At 38.2% G+C, this 12,548-nt stretch overlaps 1 protein-coding gene across 10 annotated transcripts in view; it reads right to left on the reverse strand.

The window, feature by feature from the left end:
- adgrb2 (adhesion G protein-coupled receptor B2) overlaps positions 1 to 12,548 on the reverse strand; it is a 394,590-nt gene that overhangs the window by 90,143 nt on the left and 291,899 nt on the right. For all 10 annotated transcript variants that reach the window (XM_053231516.1, XM_053231523.1, XM_053231522.1 and 7 more), the window contains one exon: positions 2,304 to 2,407. In XM_053231516.1, the coding sequence (XP_053087491.1) occupies positions 2,304 to 2,407 (104 nt within the window). The remainder of the gene's footprint in view (positions 1 to 2,303; positions 2,408 to 12,548) is intronic.

Here is a 12,548-nt window from a genome sequence, read left to right on the forward strand (position 1 = left end):
TATAACCATTACAATTTCATTACTACTAGATGTCCATAGAATTCCATTTTTGTAAAACACAGATGATTAAATGATTACCTCTTAAAATTACTCATGGAAAAGGGCAGAAATAAAGAAGCAAATGACAGAAAATGTCTTGGATGAAAACAAACAGCTTGGATGATTAACTTCATTTGGAGTAAGTGGAAAATTGTGTAAATGTAATTGTTTGGCAAACTGCTTCTTTAAAATCTTGCACCTTTTTTTCTTTTCTAACTTGCCACCAGCCTCCCTCTTTGGAGGACCTTGAGAATTTGTTAGTGCTATTAGCTGCTTCAACAAAGTAATGAGGTTCTGTAAAGAGGGAGAATAGAATCTAACACAAATGTGAAAATGAACACTAAGAAAACAAACACCCAGAAGGGGCACAATGGATGAAAGTGAAAACAGACAAAAAGACACAAATACAGTAACAATAGCAAAACTATAATATTAACAGTAATGACAATCTACACCATCATTTGTTTTGCGTTTGTTTTTATACATGATGCTGCTGCCACATCTATTTGGTTGACTAATAGCATGAATAAGCAGGTGTTCCTAATAAAGTGACTAGTCCTAAAGTATCAGATTACTGTTGCGTCAGTGCCTATGTGAAGATGCAGAATGATGGATATGGGCACTGATTTAAAAATTATTGTGCATGTTTTCCCATCTAAAACACCTGAGTTTAGAGGTGGCGATTAGCAACACTATCAAGAACTGGGGGTAGAGTGTGGTGGGAGTGAAGCTTGCCTAGGGCACTACACGTTCTAGGGCCTGGCACTGCAGTGGATTGTCTTAAAAACCCATTTAGGAGAGTCACCACACTGTGAAGGATTCAGAGTCGTGGTCAGTGGGAGTAAACAAATACTCAGCTAAGCTCTGTTTGTGCCCAGGACGCAATGTTAGTCTTCGCTCCAGGCCATCTGCCACACACAGCCTGCTGTATTTTGAGTCTTCACAATAACAATTGAGCTAGCATTCACCACGTTATTCTGCCTGCCCCTCATCTAGTCCAAAAGACATCTAATTGCAGTTTTATCTCAGTGTGAGTCCACCCCCATTTGAATAATCCCTCATGGGAAGCTGCCTAAGTCTACAAATTAAATTTTTGTTTTGGTTCAGTTTCAACAGAAGGCTATATGTAATTCCCAAGAACAGGTCAAAATGGCCCAGTTCAAATATTTACTAAAAGTGGCACAGCAGCAAAAATAATTTATCTAGTATGAAACCCATATGGTTACACGTATCAGATGAACCTGATGAAAATCTTTTTTTAGAACGTCATAACAAAAAAGTTAACTTTAGTTCATTGCACATGGCTATCAGATATTTCTTTTGCATTCATGTGCACCATCAGAAGGATCTTTAACCATGTAAAGGAGTTTTGTGTGTCCATTTATATATACTATTGTACTTTATATAGCTAATATACACTCTTTATTAGGAACACCTGAATGACATTCATGTAGTTATTGGTTCAGCCAGTCATGTGGCAGCAGAGCAATGCAAAAAATTAAAAATAAAAAACATGCAGATATAGGAGCTTCAGTTAAAACATCAGAATGGGAAAAAAAAATGTGATCTCTGTGACTTTAAACATAGCATGGCTGTTGGTGCCAGATGGGCTGGTTTGAGTATCTCCTGGGGTTTTCACACACAACAGTCGCTACAAAAAAGTGCACAGTATTAAACAGAATATGCTGACTAATAAATGAAAATTCCCAGGTTGATGATGCACCAAGAGGACACACAATGAACTTGCAATCGTAATATTTTTTTTTTATACACGATTTACAGTGGCTTACATAAGCACTCAACATGATGCTACCACCACCATGCTTCACTGTGTGGATGATGCTCTCAGGGTGACAAGCAGCATTTGATTTCTGCTGAAGCAGCACTTTATGCCAAGGCCAAAAAGTTCAGTTTTGGTCTCATTACACAAGAAAACTTTTCTGCTGATGTCTGCTGAGTCAACTTTCATTTGACTGACACTTTTACCAGAACTTTGTCCTCAACTTATTTTGACAGGTTCTTGGTCTTCATGTTAATGTTTATTTAAGTATGGTCTCTAACAAATTCTGGGTCCTTCCTGGAACATGTGTATGTGTATTTATTATTATATTTTATAAAAGATGTGACACTTTAATTGCATTCCATTCAACAAATTATGTGGTTATTTGATAAACACTTTTGCAGTTACAACTTTTACTCTACTGGCATTCCCCCACTTTAGCATTATGAGCTATTTTGTGTAGATCCACATGAGTTTTCCTTACCTCCAGGAGGCAGCATAGATGACCAGCAAGATGAGCAAAGCCATGCAGGACACCCCACAGCCCACCATGAGTGGTACTGAGGGCAAGCTGGATGGTCCCATGTCCTGTGTGTGAGAAAATGAAAGAAATATGTGCATACAAATAAATAATAATTACACACTGAGGTCAAACAGCTAATTGTTTTCAGTGAATCATCTACAATTAACTAATTGATGCGTCTATGCATATAGACACATTTTGGTGTTTTGTGATCATGACACTTATTGTAGTATTTGACAACATCTCTGTGAATGTCAGAGGCTCTAAAAATGGGAGAAAAACAAATAACTTGGACCACCAACATCCAACCAATGTGGGCAAGGAGTTGTCTCTACTTGTCACTCAACAATGTTGCCAGTCAACTGAGACATTCCCCCTTCTTGCACAAATGTTCAGGCTTTTCAATCAGATCCAGGGGTCGTCAACTGGCAGACCACCATCTGGATGCAGATCCAGAAAAGAATTTCACCAGACTGAACCATGTACTTGAAAAATATTGTAATCCTGTAATACTACATGAATGAAAAAATGGCCATAGTTCAGTTTTCTAAACATGAACCATCACAGCTTCTGTACCAGATCTCCTTTTGTGGATTATCTAATGACAAATATTTATGTAAATTATTTAGCTAAAGGCAGCTCATCAGACCAGAGACTAGCTACAGAGAGCTAGTTAGGATTTTTTTAAACCCTTTCTTATGTATAGCCATAAAGAAATCATTTAAGCATTAAAAGGTAAGTGCTGTCGCCATTCAGTCACGTTCGCTGCATGTTCTTTGTAGGAAAGAAATTTTTTGTAATTTTTACAAATCTTACAAAATTGAATACCCTTGTATAAGATAAGTGCATACGGTAGAAGTAGACTGGAGGGTGTGGCTTTGTAGATAACACTGAAGTGAAGAACTGTATTAGTTTGGAATTTTAGTTTTAAATAATAAAGCATCAGCTACTTTGAAGATAGATGGAATTAAATGAAAGCTGTAAGTATTAATTCAACACTGTAAATGTTGTTGGCTATGTTGTGTTTGAACATCCGTTTACAAGAGAATATCAAATCTGGGAAACAGCTTTCCTGTGCTACACACAGCACTAACCCATACACATATGAGGTGTGTAGTGTGTGTATGAGAGTAAGAGGATGTTTGTGTGAAAGAGAGACAGAATAAAAGGAACACCTAGTAAAAGCAGCAGGAAGTGCATTAGTGGAGAGGTGTGGAGGTTCAAAGCTGTGGGTTTTATAAAAGTTTCATGGCTACAGTACGGCTGGCCGAGTTGGCAGGCGCTGCCATCGCAGGTGGCAGAGAAAGGGTAGTAGCTGCCAAGCACAACCTTTCATCTTTAGCTTAGCCCGATGCCCACAGCATGCTAATAACCAGCTCATTGGTAGCTAGTCCACACTAGCTCTACGGTTTTCACGCAGGTTTCTCTGAAATAACTGAGGCTACTGAAATTCTTAAAGCAAAAAATACAATGGGAATGAAGAGAGAGAGAGAGAGAGAGAGAGAGAGAGAGAATGCAGGACACACAACAAACTCAAACTTCTATCAAAGCAAAAGGAAGAGGAGAAAAAGGTTTGAGAGTTCTGATCTTGAGTTCACTGCATACCTATCAAACAGATCTCATGCTAGAAACAGAAGCCTGGAGAGAGAATGAAAGAGAGTAAAGGCTAGTTCTTCTTTAAAGAATGAAGATGTGTGAGGTAAATGTGTTTGCTCAGATCAAGCACTAATGACATGGATTCAACTGGAAGTCATGTTTCTCACTTATGAACACTCACATAATGTTTGGTTGTCATTTTTGCAACATTTCTGCTAATGACCTTTAATTACATTGCACTGCAGTACTTAAAATCTACTCAGTATGTAATATATTAGGCGTGTATGATCTTCTAAAAATAAATTGAAATCGGAATGCTGCCTGTGGACAGGTAGGGACATGATAGGGAAAGAGAAAAAAAGAAAGAGAGAGAGAGAGAGAGACTAGAATTTGCACCCCTACCATAAACACTGGCCTAAATAGCATGATAGACTGCAGCACATGTGTCACATATCTCTTCACCTCCCACTGCATACTAAAAATCAGATGCCACAAATTACAAAATACATCATATAGCCATCAATCCCAGCAGTCCCTGGGGCAGTATAGAGCTCCTAACGAGCGGCAGCCACATCTATTTTCAACCCACCAGGTTTACCCTACTTCTCTTGCCCCATGTAGTGCCCACAGTCCGTTTATCACACTCTCTCTCACTCTCCCTCATGCGCCTTTTACTCTGCAATAACTCATTATGACAAAGAGAAAGTGGGAAAGGGGAACGAAAAGGTGGAGTTGAATATAGACAGCAGGGGACGAAGAAAAAAATAGGGAAGTCCCAAACCAAAAGACAGAATTTAAATGAAATGGATAAGACCTTGTGTGATCTAAAGTAGGCCCAAGACCTTCAAGACTCTCTACCTTCTGTTTTGAAGCCTCTTGGAGAAAAATCAGGAGACCCAGTACTATTGTAGCATATGGTTAGGCTGTCCTTCAGGTTCCCAAGATACTTGTTATCGCTGAAGTAGCTCAGAGAGTAGAAGAGTGTGAGAGATGACAGTCTGGGAAGTAGGGATGTTGGGACTGTGATGGAGGCCCAAAGCTCAATGCATGAACCTGCTGACCCATCATTGTGTTCTTGGAATCATACTGAGGCCCAAACCTGTTTTCCTTAACCCAATATAGCATGAGTAATGGTGTCCCTCAACAACACAGCCTTCTAATTGGCAATTGAAGAAATGTATGCAGTGTTGTTAAGGGTTGCTGGAAGAAAACTTAGTAACGGTTTATGCCAACAACACTATAGGGAAGTATTAGTAGCAAAGGTTGGATTGATAAAGGTCTCCAGTGAATTGTCATTTAAACATTGTCATTAACAAATTTAAAGAATGAAAATTTGTTTTATTTTTCAGGTAAGCTGTATGGATCAGGCTGGGAGTAGCTGGCCTAAATAAATTAGCCTCAACGCACACAAAATCTAGGCTGCAGTTCACTAACTGCCCTTGATACCCTATGTATGTGAAACGCTGAATTAATACCAGGTGTCATTTCATTTTCAAAATCTCCAGCACTGATATTCCATCCTCATGGTGGTGACGAACACACTTTCAGACAGTTGTACATTGCAATGTTGTGTTAGAAACGTGTTGTATTTACATGACACTATCTGACAGGCCTGTATATCCCAGAGCCAAGAAATTTCAAAAGCTAGAAGAACAAAACAAAACACAAGATGTGGCAGCTATGTGACACTAGTCTTTTACTGTGTATTATGTGTGTGCGCACGTTTGTACGTCTGTGTGTGTATTCGGCAACGCAGAATGAAAGATCTGTCAACACGCCTGAGGGAGATTAGTCAGCAGTGCAGATCCCTAGATACCAAATGGCCTTCGTCCTTCAGAGCCTTTTAGCATGCAAGGCAGGTTGGTTCTCTGATGCAGGATACAAATGTGTGTGTGTTTTCATCTGTTTTGGTATTATGGAGATAACACTTCACAAATTCAGTGCTGATATGTGTATGTGACTTTGTCTCTGCTTGGATGACTCTCTCGATTGTGTATACGCAAAGCCATTACGTTGCATAGAGAAACAGACGCACAGCAAATTGTTATGGCCACTATACTTTCACAGCCTACAACTCCCATCATGTGTTATTGTGTAACTGATGAAGTGATGGCATGTCGCTAGCATGGCGAATGTTCAGATTATCAGAGCCTTTGTAGAATAAATAGAAGCTGGCATGCTTTAAATAAAAGAGATTAGTAACGTTGGTGAAATAGCATGCGACTAGCCAGCCCATGCAGAAAATAAACAAGATTAGTTGGCAAAGCCTCCATCCATACTAAATGGCCTGACAGCAGTGGCTTAATCCTGCCCTCCTGCCTGGTTTCTATTAAACATAGAGCTTAATCCAGCACTCTCCCAGCAATGGGGTCAAGGTGCCTGTTCATGCTGTCAGAAATATGGTTCTTCTGTTCCACCCAGCTATTCCATAATTCAGAATCGTGCATTACACTCTTTCTGCAGCAGTCTATGGCTAGCATCCTGCTAACACAAAAAATTTTACCTGATATCTTTAATAGCAAACCCATGCAGAATCAATCACTGAGTTCCATACGTTGTAAGATACCACAGTTCCAATGAGGCATGAATAAGGTTCTGATGGTATACTAGTTGCATCATTAGGCTACTCGTACACACTGTATTTGATTCAGAATGCTAAGAAATGCCAGAACCACCAACCTCCCCTTTTACAGCCACCCACCCACTTTTTTTGGTTCTGTGTTCACTTAAGATGCATAATATCGCTAGCCTTTAGAGATAGCAAAGCAAAACTACAGCAAAAATTGCAAATGCCTTTAGGTATTAACAAGCTGGCTAGCTACAAACAGCTAACCTACAATTTTGTTTTGTTTTTTATCTTTGCAGGCAGACTGCCCAGACTTACCAAGGCAAGAAAACATTTCCACACTTATCCGACACATGCAGATAGACAGATTGGCTATGATAAATTGCCCCTAGGTGTGCGTGGGTGTGTTGATGTGTGTGTGCGTTGTGCCCTGTGATGAACTGCCGTCCCATTCGGAGTAAATTCTCCTGCCTTGTTCCTGGTGTTGCCAGGATGGGCTTCAGATTCAGCATCACCCTAACCAGGATAAAGTGGTTACTGAGGATAAATGAATGAATAAAGTATTATTGGCAGAAATAATGAAAAGCCTTGGTCAAAGCCAAATTTTTCACTTCTTTTCTTTTTAAAGCAAGATTTTTGAGGCCTGAAAAAATAAGATGGTCAGGATAGGTATCTTCAATTTGCTAACTTGTCTAAACATGAATGATTGTTCAAATAAATTAACGAATGAATGAATTAATAAACAAACTAAGCTATACACCAACCCCCTTCTGCCATCTGAAACCACCATCCATCCTAAATTTGCTATGCAATTACATACTGTCCACACATACAAACATTCCATCTAATGTCTCTGAAAATGCAAATCTAAGTAGGTAACATTCTGAAAACACGAGTATATTGAAAACTATGATAATTATGCCAGTAGTAGGACACCATGTCACTATCACTAGCACAGACTGAACAAAAAGCAATTTTATGCAGTGCATTCAGGATATTTCACTCATATTTCCATTCATATTCCAGATTTCAAAAAGTTTCCAACAAGAAGCGAAATAGAAGTTCCTGAATTAGTTCTTTTGAAGTCTGCCGTTCAAGTGACCGATACCAAAAGCCTGTTTTTTACGCTAATTACAGTGTATTATAAGTCTCAGCACTTTGATGAAGCTGGAAAAAAGAAAAATCTGAGTTGCAGCAGCACTTTCCCTCACATTGCTTGTAGGATCTGTAAAATACTTTCTCACAGTGCGACGGTAAAGGTCTTTCCAGTTGAATGGAGTGCTTTGCTGGCGTCGAGAGAACATTACTGATAGAGATGCACTGACCTGAACATGGCGTAGCTAATGGAAGGAAAATGACTAGGCGCTAATGGCGCTGTTTATTGCCCATCTCCAAATGTCACCAGGCATTCCAGCAGCAGCCAGGGAACTTAATGCTAGAGATATAGAAGTGGAGCATAATTGATAGGCGTCATCTGGGAAAGTTAACTTCCAGCTTTAGGTCAGTAAGACATGGAGACTTGCCAGCAAGCTGCATCAAGCGGTTCTGAGGTGCCATGCTGTATGTTCCAGCATTAAAATCAATTTTGGTCATTTAAGAATATATTGTGCGCTGCGATGGACTGGTGTCCCATGCAGGGGTGTATTCCCACCTAGTGTCCAGTGTTCCTAGGATAGGCTCTGGCTTCACCACTACCCTGACCAGAAAAAATCAGTTCCTGAAGCCAAATGAATGAACAAATGAATGAATGAATGAACGAACATATTTTAGAGAACAAGTGTATGTATGGATATGCTTTCGTTTGCATCCTGTGGAAATTTAGAATGAACTGAAGTTTTTATGGGAAACTTTTGGCCCATCCAGGGTTTATTCCTGCGTTACACCCAGTGTTTCTGGGATAGGTGAGGGATTCAGTGCAACCCTGACCAGGATAAAAGTCTTAATAAAGATGAATGAATGAATCAATGAATTAATGAATGAATGAAGGAAAATAGTTGAATTCTCCCCATTTGGAAAAACAGCCTAGTATTGTACTTAGGACTTATTCAGAATATGCACTTTACACTTTACCCCCAATCTCAACTTATAAACAGATATATATTTCATTAATAGTGTAATTAAAATGCCAGTCTTTCCCTGGAAATGGTTTAGCTGAGAATACATAATACCTTTATTTAATGTAATAGCATATACTATATGTGTGGCGGTCTGGAAAAACCCATTGAACGCTGCTATCGCTGAATTCTGGAAAACAGTTAAAATGATGAAAAATCTGATTTTTGGCCAAAAGAGATTTTTCCTCTGGCTTTTCTTCTTATACATTGACACCTAAACTTTAAGAAATCTTATGTATTTCACCAAGTTAACATGCTAATGTTTTTTATTTAGGCTACAATCTAACCTTGTCTAGGTTATTTGCAAAGATTATTTGGGTAAGCAGCAAGTTTAACAAATGTGGTGGTGAAAACAGTAAGTCTGTCTAAAAACCTGCTAACCAAGAGTATTTTCTCTGAGAGTGAATGTCAAAACAGAGTTAAATGTTTAAAAACTTCTTCTCCTTTCTTGCTTTTGGGGGTAACCAGGCTTTAAAGTCCTAGAACTTCCACCACGTCAAGGGTTTTCCCTAGCTGCAACACATTGTTATAGAGCAATACAAAGCAGAACGGTATCTGATAACTCTGGCCTTTTAGTAAGACAAATTTTTATTAGGTTAGTATAAAATTTAAGTGATTAAAGAAACATTAGGCATTGTATTATCCAAAAGCAGAAACACAGGCTTCGACAACTGATCTGGCAAGAAATCTCCCTTTAAATTCCAGTAAGTGATGGTTAAACTAAGCATTTTTCACTTCTCAGAGAGCGCATAATGGGTGCATAGAGAATCAGTGGCGTTGTTTTATTCTTGACCATACTTGCTTTGAAAGCTCTCTCTCTCTGACTCAGCAGTTTACTGCATTGCCATATTGTTTTATTTCTGCCTATCTAAGGCTGCTCAATTCATTCATGTAAGCATTATTTTCCACAATAAGCTCTGGAATTCCTCCATCTTTGTCACTGTGTACACTGAGCACATCATTTGGACAAATGCTTAATTGCAATTGTTTGTCAATTGTAGAAGAGCATGCCAAAATACTGGAAAAGGATTCACTTACTAAACACTTTTTAAGACTGAAGACATTTCGCCTCCCACAGAGCAGAGGTTACACTCACCGGAATACTAACGTGAACTTTAACATTCATTTCCTGGTTTTAGAGTATATAAACTCTTCATGGACATTTACTCATTGCGAAGTCTTGCCATTCCCTGTATTTGAGTAAGTTCACTATCATGTATACAAAGCTCTCTCTCTTTGTTCTGATGATGAAGTAACAGTGTAGGGCATTGCAAGACATTTTGACAGACACTTCAGCATCTATTTATAAACTGAATTGACTAAACCTATGTTCAAAAAACCCACACATTTTGCTAAAACACTTTTGATACAAGTGGAAAGACAAGAAGCCACTATTAACAAGAAGACACTGTGTTAACTGGTTCCATCTTAGCTCATCACCTGCAATTTGTTAACACTAGAAACATAGTATGAAGATATTTTAGACAGACAGTTTTGAAGACTGCACTGAGCACACTGGGTAAGTCGGTATCAATTTTTCCCATGAGCACCTGAGAAAAAAAGTTCTGGCTCTTTACTCATTATCTTTTTGGGGAGAGAGCCAAGGAAAGGTTATAACCTGACTTAAATAAAAAATATTTCCATGCCATTTCCGTAGAATCTATTTGTTTTCTTAATGTAAAGATGTCAAAGCATATTATTGGCAGAAAAAAAAAATCTATTTAGTCTGTTTTCCAGAATTTTGCCCCAGAAATATCAAACAGGTTTTCTCAGACAAATTTTTACTTCACAATATGGCTGTCACTCCCAAACAATGGGCCTCATTTATCAAGGTCTATGTTAACAGATTTATTCATAAATCATTTGTAGGACCATTAACACAAGAAATTTGGTATTCATAAAAATCCCGTAATTTTGGGAAAAACCTGCGTATCCTACTAGTGCTCCTGAGTCTGTACATAAGAACTAATATAAACCTCATTTTTATCGACTTCAAATCATAACTGGCATGAATTCCTGCACTTAAATATATATAGAATATACGGTTGCAATTAAATTGATTATTTTTATTATGTTTACAGCATTCAGCACAATCCCTGAAGTGCTTTGGAGTCTCTATCAGAAACACATCCTTGTGCTAGTTTACTAGCATATCTAAGGATACCACTGAGAAAAAATTGTGAAAACTTGACATTTTATATTAATGCCATTCATTAAAGAATATGAAAAATAAAACACCAAGACAAACACATAAATTAAGACAAATAAAACAAATCATTAAATTATGACAAAAGAAATGACGCCATATAAATGGAGGATGGGCCGGTCTGTGTGCGCATACTTCTAAACAAACGCCTCAGTCAGCTGACAAGGAGATTTAGTGCTTGATGTGCTTATGAGGGAAAAGGATGTTTAAAGACTAGCATTCTTTTCGGAGGATACATGCAGGCTTATAAAAAAAAAATGTTATGCAACATTTTCAGCTCATTGGCCGAGACACTTAAAACAACTTCAAAATAGCAGTCTCTATGTGTGTGATGAGCTCGGGTCACATGACCACCTAGATACAATGTAAATCTTTTTTTCTTTTTTTTTCATGTCACACTATTTTTTCACCTCACTTAATTCACACGTAATTCACCTTTTCTGTAAACTGTCCATGGATTTTGATTTTGTCAGGTGCTGTTACACTGCTAAATATTTTTACTGGCGTTGTGAGTTGAGTCAGAATAACTCCCACTTTTGCCTTTCTACCTTTTCTTTCATCATTCAGTGGGCATTTTGTGTTTCCAGCCCTCTGTGCACTTGAACTTTTATGGAGCTTTGTGGGCATCACTACATGCACATGACCTGTGTCAGGAACGAGTTTTGCACATCACGGGTGATCAGCATATGTATGCGAGTATGAAGAAAATCACATTTGCAGAAACTTTTGTAAATCTGGCAGAAAAACGTAGTTTGCTTTGGTTATGGAAACATTTACACAAAACTTTACTAAAAGATTGTTGAACTGATAAATGCCCAATATTCCAAGTTAGACAAAAATGATTTATTTTCATTTCAGGAGTGTGAAAACACACACACACACACACACATATCACAAACTATTTACGATTTTCTGGTTCATTCAAACAACCAAAACACATGATTTAAATAACAGAGCCCAATATAAGCTCATATAACAAAATCCTACAAGCCAGTAAATAGGCCTACAACACTGACAGAAACTGCTGAAATAGATTCACATGCTTTGTGTAACAAAAACAAGAAAGACAAAATCCAGAAAATCCCTAGGAGCCATCACAAAATGTATAGATCAAATGAATGGAAAGTGGGTCATTAAGTCAACTAACAATCCAGGCTGTCAACATCACAGAAGCAAACAGCGCATAAATCTCTTATCACCAGTGACCAAGGGCTGTTAAGTGAGGAATAAAATACAATGTGGTGTGCTGTTAGAAGGAAATAACGCATAGAATAAGACTCTACCATGGCGGAAAACCTAGTGACTACCTTGCAGCAAAAACATATTGAATATAAGCATATTGAATACAGAAATACACTACACATACCTGCTTGACTTAAACTATTATATGTCTGAGTGAATAAATGTAGGCATTTTTAACCCAATTCCTCATCTGACAGTCTGTCCTGTTCTGATCAGCAAAGGTTTAGTGCTAGTTGCATTTGAAAGCACAACTGCATGTAGAAGTTGGCCAGAGTGGTGTGGATACAAATAATACAAGAAAACTACATTGTGATCACTCATGTCTAGACAGCTCATGCGGGCTTCCCTCCATGAATGAGAGTAGGCTCTGACCTCGAATGGACACACATGCTGACAGACAGTATAAAGATAAAGACAGCTAGTATACAGATATACCAACTCTCAAATGTGTAATAGTTAAACTTTCAGCTAAAAAAAAAGTA

Source organism: Pangasianodon hypophthalmus, chromosome 29 (assembly GCF_027358585.1).
Source record: "Pangasianodon hypophthalmus isolate fPanHyp1 chromosome 29, fPanHyp1.pri, whole genome shotgun sequence".
Taxonomy (NCBI): Eukaryota; Metazoa; Chordata; class Actinopteri; order Siluriformes; family Pangasiidae; genus Pangasianodon; species Pangasianodon hypophthalmus.